General features: G+C 41.9%; 1 protein-coding gene across 6 annotated transcripts in view; it reads left to right on the top strand.

The window, feature by feature from the left end:
* GRIA4 (glutamate ionotropic receptor AMPA type subunit 4) overlaps positions 1–25,992 on the top strand; it is a 374,317-nt gene that overhangs the window by 215,877 nt on the left and 132,448 nt on the right. For all 6 annotated transcript variants that reach the window (XM_063430303.1, XM_063430267.1, XM_063430285.1 and 3 more), the window contains exons 6-7: positions 20,119–20,277; positions 20,766–20,933. In XM_063430303.1, coding sequence (XP_063286373.1) covers positions 20,119–20,277; positions 20,766–20,933 — 327 coding nt within the window. The remainder of the gene's footprint in view (positions 1–20,118; positions 20,278–20,765; positions 20,934–25,992) is intronic.

Raw genomic sequence — 25,992 nt, 5'->3', positions numbered from 1 at the left:
ACCAAAACTGAAATTCTGGTCTTTCATCCCTCAAGTGTTGTTACTCCTGTGTCTGTCTCCCTCCAAGTCAATGGTGCTACCATCAGCTCCACCACGCAGGCTCGCTGCCTAGGTGTTCTCTTTGACTCCGACCTCTCCTTCAAGCCTCATGTTCAATCTATCGCCAAATCCTGTCATTTCCATCTCAAAAACATTGCGCGCATCCGCCCCTACTTAACGCCAGATGCGACTAAGGTGTTGGTCCATTACACTGTCCTTTCTCGCCTTGACTACTGTAATCCGCTTCTCAGTGGTCTTACGTGCTCCCAACTTGCGCCGTTACAGTCCATAATGAATGCGGCGGCGAGGCCTATCTTCCTGTCCGCCCGCACCTCCCATGCATCACCCTTCTGTCAGTCCCTACATTGGCTTCCTATAAAATATAGAGCTCAATTAAAATTCTGGTTCTTGCTTTCAAATCTCTACATAATGCTGCTCCCACCTATCTATCCTCCCTTATCACAAGTATGTCCCGTCTAGGCCCTTACGATCTGCTGAAGACTTACGTCTATCTTCTGTCCGTACTCCCACCTCTGATGCTCACCTTCAAGATTTCTCGAGGGTTGCACCATTCCTGTGGAACTCGCTTCCCTCCTCCGTTAGATGCTCACCCAGTCTCCACTCCTTCAAAAAATCGTTAAAAACCCACTTCTTCATAAAAGCGTATCAATTATACTGTTAATAGCTCCCAACTGATTCCTCTTCTGCAACTGTCACTTGTCTAATACTATCCTTACCTTTTGTGTCACAATACCCCACTCCATCTAGCATGTAAGCTCATTGAGCAGGGCCCTCAACCCTTCTGTTCCTGTGTGTCCAACTTGTCTTCTTACAACTACATGTCTGTTCGTCCACCCATTGTAAAGCACTGCGGAATTTGAAGGCGCTCTATAAATATCATAATAATAATAATAATTCTGTTTATCATGTTTGCAGTGTGGGGCAGTTCCTGTTTTAGCCATGTGTATGCTATAGCACGTCGTGCCACCAATGTGATTTTATGTAGCAACGTTTGTTCCCTACGGGTCCACCCGTCGATTGATCTATTTAGAAGATATACCCATGGTTCCAGTTCCGGTGCTCTGGAGAACACCTGGGTTAATAGTGTTTAAATAGCCCTCCAGAATGACTTGGCGTGCGGGCACTCCTACCACATATGTAGGTACGTCCCCTTATCCCCGCAGTCCTTCCAACAAATGTCAGTTGAGGATTTTTTGCATTTTATACAGTGTGACCGGGGTCATCTACCATCAGAACATCGTCTTAATCGATTGTTCCTGGAGGGTGATGCATACGGATGTCGTGCTGTTGGCCTCCCAGATCTCCTGCCATTCTACCCTCTCCAGTTCCTCTCCCAAATCTTTTTCCTACTGTTCAGTGTATGGGAGACCACCCCATTCCCCTGTCTCAGTGCAAAAGTGGGAGTAGAGTATGTGATCAGGCCCCTGGGAATAATGTCAGATATGCATAAGCGTTCAAAGAATGTAAGTGGTTGTTTCGTGGCCTCTTTTATGCAAGACTGCCTGGCAAAGTCTCTGACCTGCAGGTACCGAAAATAATCCTTGTTTGAGCTCATCAAATGGAATAAGTTTCTCCCTCTGGTAGATCTGGTGTATCTTCTGAATTCCCACTCTTTCCAGGTTTCTGAAATCCCATGCTGCCATACCTGGGCTAAACGCTCTATTATGTAGCACGGGTGTGAGTGGGGAGGGGGAGGTTGTGAGACCATATTTCAGCCCATAGGAGTCCCACAATCTAATGGAGTTTAGGATAGCAGGGCAAGTAACTTGGACCATAGGCCTATCTTCCCTAGGGACCCATATTATGAATTGGGGTAGATCTGCGCCCAACATAAGTGATTTGATTTCCACCCATTTTATCTCATCCGGCGGAGAATGCCACATCGCAACCTGTGTCATTTGTGCCACTAGGTGATAGAAAAAGAGGTTAGGGAGGCCCAGTCCACCTCTCCTTTTTGGGCAGTACAGCACGTGTCTGGATATCCAATGCCTTTTATTTTGCCATATAAATTTTCCTATCATCTGTTGTATAGGTGCGAGTTGAGCCCTAGTCAGGGGTATTGACAGTGCTGGAAATAGGAAAAGAATTCACGGTAAGACATTCATTTTAACTGAGTGAATCCGCCCCATCCAGGACAGGGGCTTATCAATCCACTGGTCCATGTCTTGAATTAGTGTTTTCCATAAAGGTAGATAATTGCATTTAAATAGAGATCCCGGATCCTCGGTGAGGTGGATCCCTCGATACTTTAGGGAGGTCTGCTCTATATGAATATAATGTGCGCTGTGTACCGTTGCAATGTCTGTTGCCGCCATACCTATTGAGAGTGCACTCGATTTAGACATGTTCGCCTTATACCCAGATATATCCCCATATTCATTGAGGATCCCTCCCGCCACTACAAAGTCCTGCCCCCCCACCTTGACTCCATGTATGTTAGGATGCTGCCTGATCGCCTGTAGGAGGGGTTCTAGCACCAGCAAACAGTAGTGGAGAGAGTGGGCATCCCTGTCTAGTTCCATTATATAGTTGGAAGAGTGTCGGAGGGGCGCCAGTGATCTGCACTTGTGCCCATACATTACTGTGCATAGCCTTTAACACCGTGATATATTCGTTCGGGAACCTAAGTGTGTCAGTAAGGTGAAAAGGTACGGCCACTTGACTCTATCAAACACCTTTTCGGCGTCTATAGAGACAAACAGTGTTGGCATACTGGTGGTCACTTGTTTCCACATGAGGTTGATGTTTCTATGCGTGTTTTCGAAGAGTTGCCTCCCCGGTATGGACCCTACTTGATCCGCTTCTATTACGGACTTTAAATATGGAGTACATCTGTCATCCTGGATCTTAGTCAATATCTTCATGTCCTGGTTTATCAATGATATAGGCCTGTAACTCCCAGGCAGTCTTTGTCTGGTCTAGGTAACAATACTATATTTTCTAATGACATGTCAGCACCTGGCACCCCAGTCCCCCTAAAGTCGTTAAAGAGTTTGTGCAATTGGGGCGTGAGAACGTCACGGAAGGTCTTATAGTATATAAAACTTTATAAAACTGTCCCCCGCCTCACCACCCCCCCTCCCCCCCCAAAAAAAAAAATTGGTATTTTATAAAAATAAAATCTCACACTGTCCAGTTTTATTAAATCCCCAGGCCGTCACTAGTGATAGCTGTGAGGAGAAAGGCATTGTTTATGGTCTTGCAGGATCCTCCATAGACATCAGTGTTGTACTATCACGACTGATTGTGAGTAGAGCATAAATGTGGGCTCTTGGCATACAAACTGCTAGGATCTGAAGAGGATCTCCTAGATGGAGATGGCGGGGACAGCTTCTGGTAAGTAAAAAATAACTTCCCCTGCGCTGCACTGCAAGTGCTAATTTAAAGATCGGGAGTAATGCAAAATATGTAAAGACCCCAGAAGGTGTAAGAGGTGCTTTAAAAGTTCATAAACATCATAAACATTGTAGAGCACAACTTTAGACAAGTTGCTGCAATGACATCTATTTATTTATCTAGTTCATGTTTATTTATTTTGATATTCAATTCAATTGTTTGCACAATTGTATATTTTGTTTTGTGCACACATTTGTATTGCAAGGAGCACTAATCAATTCATATTACAGTGTAGACTTTTGTAATAAGACTGTTAGGGTCAGGTTATAATAAATTGTATCACTGCATGTCCATCATGTTCCCAGTAAAGATGGTGAAATAACCTTGTGTTTGGTGCTCCAGCTGCAATACATATAGAGTACCCATTCAAATCTTGTTTGAATGAATGTTTTAAATCCTGGTAGCAATGCTGCAGTCGAAAAAAATTGACTGGCATATCCAGGATAGTAAAACAGACAAACTATCTTCTATTTTACTGAATGATAATACCAATATGGTTAAAATTAAAGCTTCCTCTTTGAAGTTAAACATACAATATGTAGATATTCATGCACCAGTGGAGGGTAGCCATATAGTCCACAAAAATCAGGGGCAGGATCAGGTCTAGCATCCCACCATCTCTAAACTTCGTAAGCCACCAGTGTCATGTACTGCAAAAACATATATTTTAATTTCATAAAGACTGAGCCATATTTATAAAATAAGTTCCCATAATCACAAAGAATATATTTTCCAGCTCCCCTCAACTTTTAAGCAAAGATTAATTTTGGAGGATCTTAGTTGTCATGGACCAAAATTGGTAAAGTAGGCAGGTTAACACTGATAGCATTGACCAAAGCCAACTTACCTCCCATGGTGCTCTTTTACGAGCATCGCTCTAGGCAAGTGTGTAAGTGTCTTACGGGAAATCCTAGCGTAAGCATATACCAATAAATCATAGATTAATAAAACATGTGTTTTGTGTAGAAGAAAAGAAAACCACATAGAAAAAAATCAATACTCTTCACTTCCTTAGTTCATAGCCCCTAAAGACTTCTCTTAACAAAATCCCATACATTTAACTCCAGCACAAATTGACTTAGACTATTTTCTCTCTGCTCCATATAAGCATTTTATAAGCAGATCTGAACATGCTAATATTTATGCCATCCAATTCTTCATCGTTATACGCTGCTTCGTCGATCCATAGCATCCGTCTACGTGGTTATTATGTTGATCATCCTGCATCATTCAAGTTTTATTCACCGACTGATTGACCAAGTATATTAAGTGAATTTCTTTAGTGAAATCTGTTTTTAAAACAATGCGCATTTCATCTTTCTTTGACCTTCAGTCAAACAGTAGCTTAGCAAAAGAGACAGCTTCAGTCCGCTGAATTACGTTTTATGTTGGTGTGGCCGCCCGTAACTAATAGATATGATCCCCGGGCTTGCGTTAATGTGGTGTTTTGCATTCCAAGCATGTTCACTTTTCTAAACAAGTGTGAAGTATGGTTTAAAATACAGTGAGATAAAGCAAATCTGTCAGTTTAATAGGTCCGGTTATTTTTAGGATGTCTAATTTTTGCAGAGATCTTGATTACTTTATTCCAGCGCCTGAGACTAATTCTAGAGAGAAATTTGTGCAAGTATTAGAATTGCAAATTCAAAGTTTTAGAGTAGATTGCAATTTTCTTTGCTTCCTCGGCACAAAATAAATCAATATGTAATGCTTTATTGGACTCGACTCACGTTCCTTCCCTTGTGAAGAAGAATGTTGAAGTTTGCAGCTTTTAAATCGTAAAGTCATTTTTTAAGTAGAACACTTGGCAGAATGCTTCTCTGGTATCTTGCACCAATCAGGTCTAGCAAGTATACACTTATAAAAATGCATGATGTATCAGAAGAACAACATGGATTCACTGTATTTAGCAGGAGAACAGTAGGGATTCATGGTAAGTGTCCTCAAATAGATCCATGTCACATTTAAATGACTGTCTATCCATAGCAGTCTTGAGCCAATAGTGCTTGGACTTTTCAGGAGTTTCTGGCTCTACGAAGTATGTAATGGAGGCAGGAACAACGCCAAATGGACCCAGTGAATTCTAAAATGGTTTGATTACTTACAATGGGGGGCTATAGGTGCATACCTGAGCAATCCTGGCACCACAACCATTACAGAAAGCTGTAATGGCTATGGTGTGTGGAGTGGTTCTTCAAATGAATATTCTATATACCATAACCACTACAATCCACACAGGTAAGATAAAGAGATGTGAATTTCTACAGTTCATTTTATTTTTCTTATTTTTCTTTATTTGTTAAATAAAGGGATAAGTAAATATAATCTCAAAAATCCTAACAGTTCCTCTTTAAATAGTTAGATTGTCAACATGCCCACCCCTTCATACCACCTCTGTCCTCCCCTCAGTCAGTACTCCTTATCATCCCTCCTCTTCCTGTGAGGGAGAGTGATGACAGGCAAGGAGGATCGGGATGAGGAAGAGGTAAGCTTAAGCTTTTTAATTGTATTTTCTCTGGTATTTAGGTAGGGGTGAGGTAATGCACACACTGCTTGGGATACTCTCACTAATGTGCCACCAAGCAAGGAAGGTCAATTCCCAAGTAAAGTCAACATTGTCTGTTTTCTGTGCTTCTTCAATAAAGACTGCCTTATAAGGAAATCACCGGCGTGCATAGACATTGTGTATTATGACAATAGAGGTTCCATTGTCTTACCACCATGAATCACCTAATTAGCTTATTCTCCAATGACTTAGAAAGTATAGTGGGCTGCACGATCTAGCACACATGAATAACTAACTATTTTCATTATGTTTCATGTCATTTGAAACAAAACCACTTATGTCCATACTTGTATAGTAGAAATTTCGAGTGAAAGGTCTTCGTCATGTAGTATTTAAAAGCATCAATAGTAATATAGGTTTGCTAGTTTTTATTACCTGACCTACCCAAGTCTCCACTTTATTATAAGAAAGTTTAAATAACTAGTACCTTCAAGTTGGTCAAAAGATAAAATGTGGAGTACTGTCTTGTAATAAGAGGACAGGCTGTTTTATTCTTGAGCTTTCTATACATTTATTTTAAAGGCCTTAACATGTATTATCTTCTATTAAACTGAGTTCTAGCCTTCTTGTTTTTTTTATTTTTTTCTTATTATTCTAAGACAGGTAGTATTGTTATTCACTTCAGTAGGCTGTTCCAATCTATCTATCTAGGCCAGCTTTTCTCTGCATTGTCAAATGCTTCAACTCTTTCTTGTTTAATGTTTAGCGCTTTTGAAATTTAAACTATAGAACACTGCTTTTTCCAGAAGATAGACTGGGGATTGCTTTGTTTTTTTTGCAAAATCACTCGGCTCAGTAACATACCATCTTCTTTGCCATATGTCATGCTTTGTAGATTATGATAAATCCCAAACATTCTCTTCAAGCATCATGGCTCTACTGCAGCTGGAACAAAATAAAACTGCACAAGTAAAATGAGAGAAATTATTCCTAAACCGTGGCAGGATTCAGGTGAATCCATTTCTCTTAGGACTGTGTTTGCTTAACCTTTTCTGTCAATAGGCAAACTGCAAGATGAACTGTTTTAAAACAAAGCATTTCTTTCAGAACCAATCTAAGGCATAGGTTAGCAGAAGGCAAAGTGAGGATAAAGTTAACCCCCGTCAACAATTCCACCATGGAGCAGAATAATGTCAGTATTAATAAATAAGTATGCTAGGACACCAATCTGTGACTGGCATCCTTGAAAGCTCACTAGAAATATTATTGAAAAGTACTGTCTTTTAATGTAGGGCCTTAAGCAAGTGTTCATGAGCAATTTAAACGTTTTTAAATAAACAAAATTGATATATCATATAAGATCTATTAGCAGACGTGTTCACCAAGAGCTCTGTGGCTTTTTACTTTGTTGCCAATGAGTGTTTGCGGCATGCCCTGATGATATATAATACCCAAGTCACTCATCTGCATGGTGTCCTGAGTGAAAGAGTATCTCAATTGCAAAAGTCTTGGTAAAATGTAAATTGGCGGGGGGCGTGGCTAACCGCCGAACGAGATGGCTGCTCTGTAAACTCGCTCCGTCACTTGGGCTCCCTAAAACCGACTTTACTTACCGCTGAACCGCTCAGACACACACTGAACCTGCTCCAATAGCTACCGAAGCGATGGCCAGCTCTAAAACTAAAAAATCCGCAGCGAAAGCGGACAAACTGAACTTTTTCAGCCAAAAGCTGCAGCCTGCTCATGAGACCGCGCAGGCGGCCGCACAAGATGGCGCCGAAGATTCTAACACCACACTGCCTCACACAGACCGGGATGCCTCCCAGCCTGCTGAATACCTCACAGAAAGGTATTTTGAGCAATCTATGGAAAACATGGCGTCAAAACTCATCAGTACCTGGCAGACAACTGCAAAACAGATCAGGAGAGATGTAAGGGACCTCTCAGCAAGAACTACTCTGGTGGAGCAGCACTGTGAAGACCTCTCCTCTGCACATGGGGCCATGTCACAGCAATTACAAGCTTTACAATGCCAAATGGCACAAATGGAAACAAAGATGGCGGACCAGGAGGACAGAGCTCAGAGGAACAACTTACGACTAAGGGGGGTACCAGAAACCGTCCTTCCTGATGACCTACCAGTCTATGTACAAAGCCTGCTCCGCGCCTATGCCCCGGACATTCCGACAGACATGCTGCTCGTCGACAGAGTCCACCGGGTTGCAAAACTGAACCACTTACCTGACTCCATATCTAGTGACGTCCTCCTGCGGGTACATTATTACCATATAAAAGAGCTTATCCTCCGAACACACCGCAGCAAAGCTGGCAACCACGAAGACTTCCCTCTGGTGCACATCATGGCGGATATCTCAGCAGCTACCCTCCGGCGCAGACGAGAATTCCTTCAGACCACTACGGAATTACGAGCCCACGGCATCCGCTACAGGTGGGGATTCCCCACGAAGATCATACTCACCAAGAATGGGAAGACGTTCCAAATACAGCACCCTGACGAAGGAAAGCGCCTACTCGCCAGCTGGGGTCTCCAAACCGTCCCCACTGCAGGCAAGCAGCCGAGCTCCCCTGGGTCAAGCCGCACACCTAACAGAGACTGATTTCTCTACCCATGAACCTACGAACTAACCATATCTTTGAGGACAGACCACTGCAAGTATTGATACTAGTATTGTTATATGTATATCACTGTTATGCTGCTATATGTATGTTCAAATTAAGTGACATTAGTAACGCTCACACCTTCATCCTACTGACCATGAGACAAGAGAGCGAGGCAAACACACTGCAGCTTGCTCTCCTAACTGTGTGCCGCACAATATGCCACGATGCCTAGGCTTACACTTCCCTATGTGCACTCCTACAGGGCACCCCCCTAAGCTGTCACGTTAAGCTCACATGCTGGGCGCGCACGTTACCACTTCCCCCACCACAGGTACCAACATGGGTCTCCCACCGAGCACTACCCTGTAGCTGACAATGAACCTCCATGTAAACGAAATTAGGCGCATGACGCCGCCGTACCTGCAACCAGGGCACTCTGACTTACACACCTTGAGGTAGCCTCCCTATGTTGTGTGACCACCGGGGTGGGCGAAACTTGCCTGACTAGCTAGGACGCGCATACCCTCGGGATGCAAACTATCACCACTACTAACAAGTATATATTGCTGACGACCAATTGACCAGCTGTGTAGTCTAAGCTCCCGACATGCTTTCTTTCTGCCGACCTCAGGGCCTAGGAATGACGTGAGGCGCAACAGTTGCCCCGCGCAACCCACGCGCACCATGTCATCCCGCGACATGGGGAATTGCACTGACTTGCACTGACACTGCATTAACAATGCCCCGTAAAGACGCTTTTTCCAAGGTCAAGACCAATGAAAGTGTCGGTCACAAGCACCACAACCAGGCTCTGCAGCCATCAGCATGGGCACAACTCCCAAGCCTCAGCAATACAGATGGCCTAGGCATTAACTCCCCCCTCCCCCCTGACCGTACTCAGGGGGCACACGAGATTGGTGGTTCCTTGTTACAATCGTAGCCAAGGGATTACAGGATGTAATTGTGTAATGTTACCAACATGCTTTCTACACCACTACCACAAAGATGTATACTGTTCTGGTTATTACTTGCACCTCCTGAACTTATGATAATATGGTTCTCAGTTTGAAAATGTTACAATTGTTTATGTTTCTACCCCCAACTCACTGACGGTTCAGCCTATGTATACATTCTAACCGGAGCCCAACTAGCCACCCACTTGGAAGACACTTTCCAAACCCCCACGGTACGACTACAGTACCAGACCTATAGGTCACGTGTAAATATCCCCCTCTCTCTCCTTTTCCACCCCGAACCCCATACCCCCTGACACCTAGTCACGACTGACAGCAAAGCCTTTCCCTTACTGGAGGCACATTACTCTACTACATCCGACAACACGCCCGACACCGACATCATGATCATATATTCACACAATACCAAGGGCCTCAACACCCCCCACAAACGAAGACTACTCTTAGAGGATGTGAAACGCATCAAAGCAGACATAGTCTGCGTGCAAGAAACTCACTTCGTTACTAACCGCACCCCTACATTTGCTACAAGGGACTTCCCCATACAATACCATGCAACACATTCCTCGAAATCCAGAGGGGTCTCAATTCTCCTCCACAACTCCCTGACAGTGGAAACTATCCGTGTCCAGATAGACAGCCAAGGCAGATTCATAATTTTGCAATGCATAATCAATAACAAACCACTCCTCCTGGCATGCCTTTACAGCCCAAATGACCACCAACGTGATTTTCTGCGCAAAGTCCTTGTCAAAACAATGACTGAAGAAACGACACCCATAATCATTTGTGGGGACCTGAACCACACAATGGACTCACGAATCGACTCCACGATAACCCGTGATTCTGCTAGACATCTTACACTGAAAAATGCAAACAAAGCTCTAGTAAAACTAACACAAGAATACAGCCTCTACGATGTATGGCGAACCATGCACCCCGCAGCTAGAGAATACACGTTCTTCTCGCAAACACACAAAACATACTCTAGGATTGACCATATACTCGTTTCTGGCACACTGCTCCCGCAAATAGAAGACTGTTCAATTGGCAATATAGTATGGTCCGACCATGCACCAGTGACCCTATCCATGCATAACCAATATCAACACAGAGGTAAACCACCATGGCGCCTTAATGATACACTACTCTGTGACAAAACTTTCACTACGAAATTGGCAGAAGACCTAGAAAATTACTTCCGACTAAACGATACACCGGACACCTCAATACCCTCCATCTGGCAAGCCCATAAACCGGTCATTAGAGGTCACCTAATCAGCCGAGCATCCTTTCTTCATCGTCAACGACACCAATCCTATATAACCCTACTCAAGAAACTGAGGGATGTGACAGCGGCACACCTCCTACACCCCTCAGAAGCACTTGCAGAATCCATTCAAGATATCACTAAACAACTCAATGCTCGGGCGCTTGAAAAAACAGCCTATATCCTCAAGAAACTAAAACTAATCTCTTACACCCAAGGCTATTGCCTTGGGTGTAAGCAGGAAAACATCTAGCTAACATGCTCCGACGAAAACAGGCGCACTCCAAAATCCCATTCCTGATTACTCATGCAGGTACAAAAATTCACAACCCACAAGATATTAACGATGCAATGGCAGACTTTTACCACTCCCTTTACAATCTTAATACGGACCCGTCACTCCACCAGCCTGAGTCACGAGAGATAAATGACTTTCTCGCTTCGACCCAATTACCCACTCTCACGACTGAACAACAATCCACTCTCATGAATCCCGTAACAATAGCTGAGATAACAGACACTATCAATTCCCTGCCACCAGGGAAGTCCCCAGGCCCAGACGGACTGACTAACCTTTACTATAAACAGTTTGCCTCCTACATAGCCCCCTATCTACAAAGACTTTTTCACCATGCTCTACAGACGTTACCAAAGGAGATGCTTATGGCACATGTCACCACCCTCCCTAAACCGGGTAAACCACGCAACCAATGCCAAAACCTAAGGCCTATTTCACTGCTAAATACAGATGTTAAAATACTGGCGAAATTGTTTTCTAACAGGCTGACGCATATCATCCCCACAATCATAGGTGAAGACCAGGTGGGCTTTGTGGGGGGTCGGCAGGGAGCAGACGGCACGAGGAAAACCCTAAATCTAATGCACGAGATGCAACGCAATCGACTCTCTGGGGTCTTCCTTTCATTAGACGCAGAAAAGGCCTTTGATAGGCTACACTGGCCTTTTCTATTGGCGGTCCTAAAAAAATTCCACTTCCCTGACCAGTTTCTATCACTAGTGAAGGCTCTATACTCCTCGCCATCAGCCCGGGTAGTGAACGGGGGTTTTATATCCAAGCCATTTGTCATTTCTAATGGCTCCAGGCAGGGATGCCCGCTTTCCCCGTTGCTGTATATCTTAGCACTAGAACCCCATTGCATACGCAATCACCCAGCCATCCATGGCATCAAAGTGAAAGGAAGGGAATACAAGATGTCCCTGTTCGCAGATGACATCCTCCTCACACTCGAAAACCCGCACATCTCCCTACCTAATTTTCACGAGATCCTCTCCCAATACAGTAAATGCTCTTACTACAAGTTAAACCTCACTAAGACCCTAGCACTGGGCATCAACGTTTCACACACAGATCTGACGACCCTACAAAGGGATTTTGCTTATGATTGGAGGAAGGACCACATCAAATTCTTGGGAGTCAAATTTACCCCCCGGACAACCGCATTATACAAAGCAAACTATGTTGCGCTAAAGACAGAAATTCTAAATATTCTACAAGAATGGAGAGGCAAATACATCTCATGGACGGGCCGCATAGCATCGGTGAAGATGTTAATCCTGCCGAAGATCCAATATTTATTCCGAACCCTACCAATTCAACTCCCGAAAGTGTACCTAGCCGGTCTACAAATTCTCTAAACGACTATATCTGGGACTATAAAAAACCACGAGTGACAAAAGCGATGCTCTACAGACCAACCATCAACAGTGGAATGGGTCTCCCCGAAATCACAGAATATTACAGGGCCGCACACATAGCTCCCCTGGTGACACTCTCCCACCGACGGGAACTAACCCCATGGGCTGAAATAGAAAGGAACCACGCGCAAGGGCTCTCTCTCCCAACCCTAGCATAGCTACCAAAAACGCACAGGCCAAAGCCCTCTGAACTCTTACCCACAACCGCACTGACCCTCTCTATCTGGGACGCACACAGGAAAAAAATGGGACCAGTAACAACACTCACCCCAGCCCTACCGTTAGATGCGTTTCAAGCACTCATACCAGACTTCAACCATTCCCTTTGGAAAAGACATGGCATATACACAATCTCCCAAATCATGCGAGATAACAAACTTAAACCACTGCCAGACCTCCAGACTGAATTCCTGCTGTCGGGCACAGCAACCTTTCCCTACAGGCAGCTGAACTCCTGGATACTTGCCCAACCAACACCACAATTGTCGCGCCCAATAAACGCACACTGGACAACGACTCTCAATATCTGCATGAAACTAAAACCTGCAACAAAACTTATCTCTACGATATACGCCTCGGCCAACACACACAAGCTGACTAAACCACCCTCCTTCATAAAAGCATGGGAACAGGACATAGGACGAAGATTGACCACAGAACAATGGCAAACCATCTATTGCGCCAGCAAACGTATGACCCTTTCCACAGCACACATGGAACTGTCTCGCAAAATATTGTATAGATGGTACCTAGTGCCTACAAGGCTAAAACACTGCTTCCCGGGCACAACAGACACCTGCTGGAGATGCCTAACGAATAAAGGAACTATGATCCACATATGGTGGAACTGCCCATCCCTCCAACGATTCTGGACCCAAACCCTAACACTAATAACCCAATGCACAGGAGTACACCTACCAAACTCACCAGAAACACTTTTGCTCCTACTATTCCCATACACGCCACACTTACACACTAGATACTTAATGTATCACATTGTCATAGCAGCCCTTGCTGCCATCAGATGGAAACAAACTACTCCCCCCACACTCCACCAATGCATAACAGCAATCGAATACACTAAAATATACGAGCTCATGGCAAGGAAAATGCAACGTGGATGACCCTACTGGGTCGAAGCATGGAATCAATGGGACATCCGCAAACCAGGGCCCGCACTACACCAACCAACAAAAATAGTGCTACCATCACACCTCCCCAAAAGTGGGTGCCCCATACTGCCACAATAGTACTCTCATACAAGCCCACACAGAGGAACCTCAGGTACCAACCGCTACAACACCCAAGCCCACACATCATCTTCTACTCAACACAATATACTCGCGTGCTGAACACAGGCTTACCTCACGCCTAATCCGATACCACCATGATCACTCACTAATATACCTACTATACCTGCAAGGAAGTCCCCATTAGTAAACCCCCAGGTCAAAACACCAAATCAAGACACGACTCCTATATGCTCGCCTATGTTCTGATATGACGTACATCAACTGCCCAGTTAATTATGTGACACACTAACCCAAGTCAACAGAAATCACTGTTTATCAATGCTCACCTTATGCTGACCACCGTGACCTCCCCTTCTTTTCTGTACCCAACTCCCCTGACCTTGTCCTATGAGGATGGAATTCCAGGTTATGACTATTATATGATACGTTTTGTTATGCATCATTCTATCTGTGTAACCAGGCATGCGATATGCCGACTCCGAGTCTACAGACATTCATGTACCTCACTGATCACCTCATGTATATTGTTGTACCTCCCCCTTCCCCCTCCCTTCTTTCTTTCTGTATCCCACCCCCCGATCAACTTTATCCTGTGAAAAAAAAATTTGTCAAATTCAAAAAAAAAATGTAAATTGGCGGTCTTCAAAGCTAAAGGACATTTTACCCTTCAGAGAAGTCAGCAATTAATATATATCTTGCAGTGTTTAAACATCATAAAGAACATTGCCTGGATCTCAAGAGGATTTGGAGATGTATACATGTCATCAATAGACAAATCTTTGGCCTGTTTGGATAGCAATATTGTAGAAAATAGATTCCCAGCAAAGTGAGGCAACTCTTCCATACACACAGATTCAGCAATGTCTCTGATATTTAAATTCCATCTTTGGTCTTGGTTGTCCTTAGTATCTTCCTTTAGGTTTAGATCCATGTGAGTGTCCATCAGCTTTTGTAGCTTCCCCTCTTGAGTCATCACAAGTCCCATCAAAGTAGATAAATTCTCCTCATGTGGGGGGGGGCGGGGCCTGGCTGCTGGCTGAACAGGACGCAGGGTGAGGGAGCTCCTCAACCCTACAGCCTTTTCTGAACAAAAAAGGGCAATCAGCCCCACAAAATCACTCAGCAAGAGCATACCTCGACTCACAAGCATGCAGGCAACAAACGGGCGTGAAAACCAGATGGCGGTTCATGCCCGTGGAGAAGAGGGCACCTTGCGGCCTACCAATAGGTACTGGGCGGGTGGCGCGGCCGGCCTCCTGTCCACAAATTGACTCGCAAGCAGCCTGAGTCACGCTTACCCCCCCTCTGGGCTGGTGGGGGTTATCCCGGCCCCCGCTGGGACACACGCTGAGGTCCTCTCGGGCCATTATGAGCTACCCACACGACAAGCAGGACGCCACGCAAGGGCGCCCAAGATGGCGGATGCGGCTACAACCCACATAACGTCGCAGCATCAGGCCGACCTCTCCGACCCACTCGGCCACTTTGAAGCGCGACTGGATGCAGCCTTTAAAAAATTCTGGGCCAACCTAATGAAGCGGATGAATCCCCCAGCAACGTCGCCACAGGTGAGAACGCAGGCACTCAGCGAAAAGAGGCGCGAGAGACCCCCAAAAGGCAACCCGACCACATTAAAGGCACACCACGCTACCTTATGCCCTCCCAGGCCTAGAGCCAACCGGGGAGCACCCCCAAAGCACAAACCACATTTGCGGAAGGGAGCAACACGCCAAGCTCAACGTGGAAAAGATTTCTGCAATCTCCCGGCTGGGAAGAATTTGGACTCAAGGAGGACCCAAGTTCGTGGCACCGTAGTGCAGGCTCTGAAACAGGCCTGGGGCACGGGGAGTACCTCGCTCACGATAAACAGCACGGCTCACCACAGTGGACTATACACGTCTGGGAGACAGATGCCTAGCCAGGGCATCGGCTAACTCTATGAATCCGGAGCTGGCTGCAAGCCAAGATACGTAACCGGACAGGGACTCTGATCTAGGACTGTGGACCCAGCGGCATAAAAAGCATGCAATTCTGTTTAATTTTGCGTTGCAATATATTTGTTGCTTTATTTAATGCTATTTAGATGAATAATCACCTTAGTTAAGATTATATATTCTGCTTCAGACCTTAAGCATCATATGGGCAGAGGGCTTCAGACTAAGAGATGACCCCTCTTACCATATGCAATAGGATTTAACAAGCTCAAAATGTCTAATGTTCAGAATGTGCACCAGGTTAAAACCATAAAACGAGCATAACCGTATAAGGCTTAGCATGTATAAAGAGCATATACGCCTAATGATTAGTATGTGCAGCGATTGTAAACGTATACTATTCAAAATGCTATTACTTTACCTAACCTACTCTTACAGAATATTGTTCAGACCTAACATGTGTACACACCTTGTGCCCCGGCATAGCACATCGTTTAACCTTACTCATTGAACTGCCACTGCATAAATTGCCAAAGGGACTTTCTCATGGTCTGGGCTGCAGAAAAAAGCTCCTGCCAATACTCTGTATGTACCTAACGTTATGCATAACCCCTTAATGCAATAGCCTGCTTACATAACTAAAGTTGAGTAAATGCATAGCTTGGATTGTTCATAGCACAGTTTATGCACTGATTTAGCCTAATCCTATTCACAATCTACAATCTGACTCGAATTAATGCATATTTTCTATACTTATGTTTCAATTAATCTGTTGACTTCCTGTTACTTATAAAAAAAAAAAATGTGCTGTACTAACTGCCAAGACTTGAAATGATATGTATATTGCCTGCAAATGCTATCTTGGCTAAGTATGTTTGTTCCCACCCATTGCACAAGAAAAATAAAGAATTAAAAAAAAAAATTCTCCTCATGTGCTCTTACTCTCCCTGTCACTGTCTGAATTTTTTCCTTGAGAATGGTAAGGCTTGACTGCAATAATTTATTGACATCAACCTGTAGATCTTTTATATTGTCAAAGGAGTCTTCCCCCAATGCGCAGGAAAGAGGAAACCACAAAAGGTGGATCCGAAAGACGTATTACCGAGCCTTAGAATGGCGAACTTAACGTAAATATACAACAACAAACAGGGTCAAGAATGAATCAAGGACAGGAATTACAGGATGTCAGGGGTCCGCGGGTGGCTAGTAGGGGAGGCTGCTCGCAGCTCGCAGCACTCACCCTCAGTCCATCGCCGCCCGCGGTCTCCCCTTCTCCTACCTGTCGGCGAGCGTCGTCTCCTCCCCGCCGCTCGCATCCGTCACGCCTCCCAGCGGCAGCATGTATAACGCTGCACGCTGGAAGGTCGTTGATTTATGCAAATGCCGGGGTCACGTCAGTGACCCGGCGTTAAAGAAACAGTACCACAATCACAGTGGGAGGCTTAGATATCTCCCACGTGTGATTGTTAATTCTGATTGGAAGTTATCCAATCAGAATTTAACCTAGGGTATTTATACTCACTTTTCCTGTTCCTCCCTGCCCTGTTGTGGTCTTTGCTGTATAGTATTGATTCTGAACTTGTGATTTCTGGTTACGTACTCTCTGGCTTGTTAATCTGACTTTGTGACTTTCTCCTACCCTTTGACCTCGGCTTGTTTATCGTTATCCTGTTTTCTGGTTCCCCTTACTCGGCTTGTCTACTGACTATTCTGTGTGTGCTTAGCCCGGCCACTCTAAGGTCCGGTACGGCACCTTTTCTGTGTGTGTGTGTCTGTTAGCCTGTTGGGTTCCCGGAATCGTGACACAGGAATACTCAGAGTCAAGACAAATCTGGGTCAGGATACTAGAACTCACAAGTCAAATACGAAACCGAGGTCACGATACCAGAAATCATGAGTCAAATATGAAGCCAAGATCAGGATACCAGAAATCACAAGTCAAATATGAAGCAGAGGTCAGGATACCAGAAAACACAAGTCAAATATGATCTGATAGGTACATGTCATCACTGCGATCCAAAACAGATTAGGATTGCAATGATGACGTGGTCACTTTAAGAGTGGGTGTGACGTCACGTCCACATCTATATATAGATGTCCTGCCATGTGGCCGCGTAGTTGAGTCACACTGCGTGGCAGGAGGAGGTCTGCAAGGATCAAGGGAGGTGAGTCTCCCCCAGTGTGCTGTTGTATGGAGTGGTCGTATCGCTCGGCAGGAGGGGGTCTGCGCAGCTCGGCGGCGGTAAGTAATGCCACATTACCATTACATTATTGTTTTATGGGGACTCAGATTGAGTAGCTATGATGCGGCTTCACAATGAAGAGGATATGGAAAGGACCATTCTGGCAACGATTCTTTCCGGGGGAATGACAATTGCCTGGACAAAGCATCAGCTTTGGAATTGCATGGTCCAGGCCAAGTGATTATAAAATTAAATCTTGACAAGAAGAGAGACCATCTCGCCTGTTCGGAATTTAGCTGTTTAGCTCCTCCAAGGTACAAGAGGTTCTTGTGGTCAGTCAAAACCATGATAGTATCTTGGGAACCCTCTAGGAGATGTCTCCACTCCTTTAAGGCCAGCAGTTCTCTATTGCCAATATCATAGTTATGCTCTGCCTGCGAGAGTTTTCTAGAAAAGAAACCACACTGCTGCAAAGGCTGGTCAGGGGACAAGCGCTGAGAGTTGATGCCAAAGAGCTCGATTTTGGTCTCATCTGACCACAGCACTTCCACCCAGTTCTACTCTGAATCATTAAGATGTTCATTGGCAAACTTTAGATTGGCCTGTACATGTTCTTTCTTGAGCAGGGGGGCCTTGTGGGCGCTGCAGGATTTTAGTCCTTCACAGCGTAGTGTTTTTTTCTTGGTGACTATGGTCCCAGCTGCCTTGAGATCATTAACAAGATCCTCCCATGTATTTCTGGGCTGATTCCTCATGGTTCTCATGATCATTGAAACTCCACGAGGTGAGATCATGCATGGAGAACCAGACTGAGGGAGAGTGACAGTTATTTTGTGTTTCATCCATTTGTGAATAATCGCACCAATTGTTGTCAGCTTCTCCCCAAGCTGCTTGGCGATGGTCTTGTAGCCCATTCCAGCCTTGTGTAGGTCTACAATCTTGTCCCTGACATCATTGGACAGCTCTTTGGTCTTGGCCATGGTGGAGAGTTTGGAATTTGATTGATTGCTTCTGTGGACAGGTGTCTTTTATACAGGTAACAAGCTGAGATTAGGAGCACTCCCTTTATGAGAGTGCTCCTAATCTCATCTCGTTACCTGTATAAAAGACACATGGGAGCATGAAATCTTGATAATTGATAGGGGAGCAAATACTTATTTCACTCATTGACATGTTTTTTACATTTTGCTTACAATAAAATAAACTTCTTAGTAGCTACTGAAGTATCATCACTCGTAACTTTTTTGACATGCGTTTTTCTGGATTCTATTTTTGTTATTCTGTCTCTCACTGTTAAAATACACCTACCATTAACCATGTCAGAGGGCAAACATTGCAAATAATCAGAGGATCAAATACTTTTTCCCCTCACTGTAGTCCTACCGATTCTACAATTTAACAGAGCTGTTGCACCACACATAGTCTTGCAAAGCGGACCCATACGATGGGCAGCAAAATATATGGCTGCCATGCCTTTCTGATGTTATGTACACTGCTGTTTCTTCCACCTGCTGTTGTGGCAATGTATTTGTGTCTAACCATTGTGAATTTGCACCAAAAATAAAGAATTATAAAAAAAAATGTATATGATAGTGTGTGTTTATAATGAAAATTTAAATATTAAGTTATATTATAAAATAAGACGTTATATTATGAAAATAAATAATTATATTCTTCTATTTTTTTATTTTTATTTTTTTTTTATTACTTACAAATCGAGAATGGGAATTATTTAAACACAAATTGTCCAATGGTGCAAAAGGATATTTTTATCTAAAAATCAGAACCTCTCTATGGAAATATAGTATCTGGAAATATTTGCATTTTTTTTTCTTAGATGTATAGTTAGAAACCTGTATATTTGCATTTATATAATATAGTTTACTGCTCACGACTTATTACGTTAGGGAACATGGTTTCTTTTTTAGAAGAATCATCTGTACTAAATGAATATTCAGCATTCTATGATATATATGTAAATATTCAAATTAATTTATATTGCTCTTATTATTTATTTATTGATTTACTAATTTATTTTTAATAAAAGACATGGAAAGGGTAGTATGGTAAACACGGTGCAATGAGAGAACTGTATCATCAGTACAACACATCACCTAGGCTCATAGTCATAGCAGTCAATTTTACTGTTTGCCTCGGTCTAATGGAAGAAAATAAAATAGCAACCTTGATTTATTCTTTTTCAGGGATTCAAGGACATTTCACTTGACAGGTTTATGCATGGTGGTGCTAATGTAACCGGATTCCAATTGGTAGATTTTAATACTCCAATAGTAACTGAACTAATGCAGAGATGGAAGACTCTGGACCAAAGGGAGTATCCAGGATCAGAAACCCCACCAAAGGTTTGCAATCTTAGTATTTTGTGCTTCTACAACTTTTTTTTTTTTTAAATATATTTTGAGATTTGAAAAGTAAAAAAAAAAAAAAACGAATCGGTTCATACCATGTTTGTTCTGAAATATTATCTATGTTATACCTAAACTTAGCATCTTTGTATATTGTGACATGGAGACGCACATTCTCCACACCAATAAATATTTCAATAAACATTTTATATCTGTCCTGTTGGAAAATACAACATATCTATAATATTCCGGTAGCTGTATATGTTAGTCACTTTTCCCAGTTTCTTTCAAAGGATCAATAATGATGCTAAAATTCCTAATAATCGATGTTTTCTGCCACTGATACTATGTAATATAGATAGATGATAGATGTATAGATAGATACATATATATAATTAGCTTTTCTACCAACTTATAATGTATATAATTTATAATATGTCTAAAGGATCATACTTACTACCGTGTTTTTTTTTTCCCTCTTGAAGTATACCTCTGCACTAACTTACGATGGTGTACTTGTAATGGCTGAAGCATTTCGGAACTTACGAAGACAAAAAGTTGATCTTTCAAGAAGAGGAAATGCTGGAGATTGTCTTGCTAATCCAGCTGCTCCTTGGGGTCAAGGAGTTGATATGGAGAGAACACTTAAACAGGTAATTAATTAAAGTAGAACTTAATTAAGTTAATTATTAACATAAGAGCTTGTCTGCCTTTGGAGCATTGACGATGACTTAGTGAAGTTACTCATAGAACTTAACTTATACTTCATATGGATTGGTCATGATTGGAGCATAGGCACTGAAGATGGTAAAGTATTTCTTTCAAGACAGGATTCAAGCAAAAAGGAGAGAGGAACCGCGCCCCAGATAGTAGTTAATAAAATATACGTACATAAAAAGATTTTGTTTAAACGATTCACATAAAACTTCAAAGATAAAAACAGAGAGGAAACACAATAGTGCAATATGGTTTGATAGTTGAGTAAAATGGTAGAGTGAATTAGAGTAATATACACTCACATTTGATAGAGCTACCCAGGAGCTCTACCGTAATTTACTTGGACGGAACAATCCCCGTCTAAGGATCTATGTCGAAGCGGATGACTCCAATATTCCAATAAAGATGGCAATATAGAAAGGATATAAAAAGAAACTCCAATAGTGTAGTATATTCTAGTTAAAATAAGGAGAAATAAAATAAAGAATGTGGTACTCACATTTACTAGAGCAGAAACTTGCTCTACTATAATCAGCTTGGGTGGTATAATCCCCACCGGAGGATATGATAACCAGGAAGTAAGATAGTAGGTCTAAAATAAATAGATGTATATAGCTTTAAAATGTACTATTTAATGACAAATATATCAAAAACAAGATGGCTATATAAAAAAGTCCCACATTACGCTCTTCGCCCGTCAGGCTTCTTCAGAAGTGTGGGAGAGTCTTTAAAATATGTCCTTTATATAGGTAACATGCTGATGAACAATGACTTCCTGGTGTGTCCAATATCCTGTTACCACTTATGGAATGCACGCGTCGCACCGGAAGTGACGCGGCGTGACCACATGTGGTAATGCTGTGTATTCTAGCTTGGAACACATCGGCGGCCATTTTGAGACTGTATGCGTTCCATTTGGCATATACCGCTTAGCGGTATAATCTCAGTGGCATTTCAGCAATATAAAGTCTCTTGTAAATACACATCACCCTTCTTTAGTAATTTATTGAAGTTCTCTGTTTTTGTTATTGTTGTCCAATACAATTGGGAGAGATATATTTTGTTTCTGAGGCCTTTTTTAGACAATAAATCTTTTTGGTTAGTTACTAATGCTTGATTGAATGTGGATTGGATTATTGTAGTGTCATACCCTTTTTGTAGAAAACTATTTTTTTATTTTTTCCGCTTGTTGTTTAAAAATAGTAGTTTCCGAGGAATTTCTCCTAAGTCTAAGCATTTGACTTTTTGGTATACTATCTAACCAGACTTTGTTGTGACAACTATTCGTGTTAATATAGTTATTTACATGTACTTCTTTGAAGTGTGTCTTAGTGTTGATTTTGTTATCTTTAATGTAAATATTTAAATCTAAATATGTAATTTGAGTGTCACTCATTTCCGAAGTTAAAACAATTCCTTCTTGGTTAATGTTTTAAAAATAAATAAAATCCTGTGCTTCAACAGCGGATCCTCTCCATATAAATAAAATATCATCTATATATCTTGAATAGGACACCAGTTTTTTGCCCAGCCATGTCCACTTCAAATATATCTATCCTCCCATTCGGCCATATAGAGGTTGGCATAGCTGGGCGCAAACCTGGTGCCCATAGTTGTACCTCTCTTTTGTAAATAAATAATAAGTATTATTTAAAATTAGGTCTATACCTTCAATTTAAAACTCTATCTGATCTTGTGGCATTTTATTTTCTCTCTCTAGGATTACTCTTACTGCTCTGCATCCTTGTTGGTGTTGAATGATAGTATATAAGGACTGAACGTCACAAGTGATTAATAGAAAGTCTTTCTCCCATTTTATGTTCTCTAGTTTATTCAAGAGATCTATTGTGTCTTGAAGGTATGATTTGGTTTTTACAACATAAGGTTGCAATAGAATATCGATGTATTCAGACAAGTTAGAGAGAAGAGACCCTATGCCTGATACTATCGGGCGGCCAGGGGGATCAGTTAGACTTTTATGGATCTTGGGGAGGAAATAAATGACCGGGATCCTAGGGTGTTGTATATTTATATATTGAAATTCATTTTTATTTAGGATCTCGGACTCCATTCCTCTCTCCAGCTGGAATGATTTTTTTTTATTTCAGATGTCTAATATATGTCTCTAAGTCATTAAGTTGTTTATGTGCTTCCTTTTCGTATTGTTCCTTAGATAAAATAACAAGGCCACCTCCCTTGTCTGCAGATTTTATTACAATGGAATCGTCATTGTCAAGGTCCTTTAATACTTGTCTTTCAATTTTACTTAAATTTGGTCTATCTATAAATCTCTTTTTATTTTCTAGGGTTCTTAAATCTTTACATACTTTCCTTTCAAACATATTCAGTGCACTAGATTTGTGGTGGGCAGGGTAGAAGGTTGATTTTTTTCTTTAAATTGCTTCTTATATATTCTTTTCCTTTATCTATTGTGTGGTTTATTTACAGCGTGCACAAAAATCCATGTAGCAATCAATTTGTTCAAAACTGCAGCACAACAGAAATGAAAATCTACAAACAAAATCCTAGCTCAAATTTGAGCGCTAACTAAACATAAAGTAATGTCCCTTACTAAACCAGGGTAATAAACTACACAAATCAACAAAAATAAACATTGGTTTCACCAACCTTTAGCACTTTGTTTGGTGCTGCTCTGCACAGACCTGCTCTCTCTGCAGGTCAGATTGTATCTCACTCCTTTCTGCTCTGAGACCTGCTAATTAAAGCCTCAGCAGTTGCTAATTGGGCAGGTGACTATGGAGGATTCTGGGTCCTAGATACCTTCCTTCTAGTACCCTCCCATAGACTCTGTCACACTATATTTATAGTTTGATGTGTGGTATCTTGTGTGTCATATATACCTTGTGACTTAGAAATGAAAAATCTTTTTAGGGTCGCATTTTGGCAAATTTATTAATATCAATATAGGTTAAAAATGAATTGTGTGGTCTAGTAGGGGCAAACTTTAAACCTTTTTTGAGAATATTTATCTGGGTTTTGTCTAGGCTCTTTTGTGAAAGGTTAAATACAACTATTGGGGGAGTGTCAGATTTTGATTTTAGAATCTTCCTTTTTTGCTCTCTTCTCTCTGCTCTTCTACCTCTAGGATTCTTTTTCGGCTCTTTATAGGTGTTATATTTAGACAATTGGTGTTCCTTTCTCGGTTGGACGGAATCTCTAAAAAAGAGGTTTCGTCAAATTGTTCGCAAAAAGACAGAGCGTGATATCTGTTCTTAGTGGTAACTTCATTTGGTGAATTGTGATCTTTAATAACATATTTGTTGTTTTTTTTGTGATTCACTTTTTCCCAAGAGTATTCCCTATCTCTTGGTTTTCGTTGTGGAGAAATTGGTGCATATGTGAATTTGTGTGTTTTTGGTCTAACTACCAATGGTGATTCTTTTTGAGTGTGATATCTTTCTTTTCTTTGATCTCTGGTGTTTTCTTTCCGATATGTCTGTTCTTTTATTTTGTGTTCAAGACTCTAAACTTGTTTAAATCTACCTCTGTGTTCTTCATTAGTGTTAGCGTGTGTCTTAGTGGTATTAGTGATCATGTGTCGATCTGTAAACTTTTTGGAGATCTGTTCCAATAATTTTAGTTTTTATGTTCTATTCCCATACTGTGCCCTTCACCAATATGGCCGAAATACACTGCTGGCTGTGTCTAAGTACATCTATGAAGACTCAGCGATGTCATCATATATAGACGCCAAAAATATGCACCCCTCAATAAATTACTAAAGAAGGGTACTGGTGATGTGTATTTACAAGAGACTTTATATTGCTGAAATGCCACTGCTCTTGAGATTATACCGCTAAGCGGTATTTGCCAAATGGAACGCGTACGGTCTCAAAATGGCCGCCGATGCGTTCCAAGCTGGAATACACAGCATTACCATATGTGGTCACGCCGCATCACTTCCGGTGCGACGCGTGCGTTCCACAAGTGGTAACAGGATATTGGACACACCAGGAAGTCATTGTTCCTAAGCATGTTACCTATATAAAGGACATATTTTAAAGACTCTCCCACACTTCTGAAGAAGCCTGACAGGCGAAGCGCGTAATGTGGGACTTTTTTATATAGCCATCTTGTTTTTGATATATTTGTCATGAAATAGTACATTTTAAAGCTATATACATCTATTTATTTTGGACCTACTATCTTACTTCCTGGTTATCATATGGGGATTATACCACCCAAGCTGATTATACTAGAGCAAGTTTCTGCTCTAGTAAATGTGAATACCACATTCTTTATTTTATTTCTCCTTATTTTAACTAGAATATACTACACTATTGGAGTTTCTTTTTATATCCTTTCTATATTGCCATCTTTATTAGAATATTTGAGTCATCTGCTTCGACATAGATCCTTAGACTGGGATTGTTCCGTCCAAGTAAATTAGGGTAGAGCTCCTGGGTAGCTCTATCAAATGTGAGTGTATATTACTCTAATTCACTCTACCATTTTACTCAACTATCAAACCATATTGCACTATTGTGTTTCCTCTCTGTTTTTATCTTTGAGGTTTTATGTGAGTCGTTTAAACAAAATCTTTTTATGTACGTATATTTTATTAACTACTATCTGGGGCGCGGTTCCTCTCTCCTTTTTGCTTGAATTCTTTTTTTTTTGTAAATCTTTTTATTAAGTAATCATATGTCATATAAGGCAATCAGTGTGATTAAACAGGTGAAACTCGCAGGTTTCTAATAACTATAAGATAAACAGTAAGTCAAAATGCAGAGGTCACAGCATTAGTGTTAGCAAGGAGGCACGCAGGGCTCCGTATGAAGAAAGAATAACTTAAGTGTGAGATGAATGGTACAATAACATTGTTCACGGGAGAAAGGTAACATACAGGATGACATTTTCAGGGTAAGCTGGAAGTATCATACAATACAATGATATGTCGTTAGCTATTACGTATCGTTATTAGACATAGTAATCTGGGAGCTTAACATAAATATATGCGGTGTAGGCAGTGCC

This window comes from Pelobates fuscus, chromosome 1 (genome assembly GCF_036172605.1).
Source record: "Pelobates fuscus isolate aPelFus1 chromosome 1, aPelFus1.pri, whole genome shotgun sequence".
Lineage (NCBI taxonomy): Eukaryota > Metazoa > Chordata > Amphibia > Anura > Pelobatidae > Pelobates > Pelobates fuscus.
Note: the sequence above shows the minus strand (reverse complement) of the source record. Positions and strands in the feature narration are given on the sequence as shown.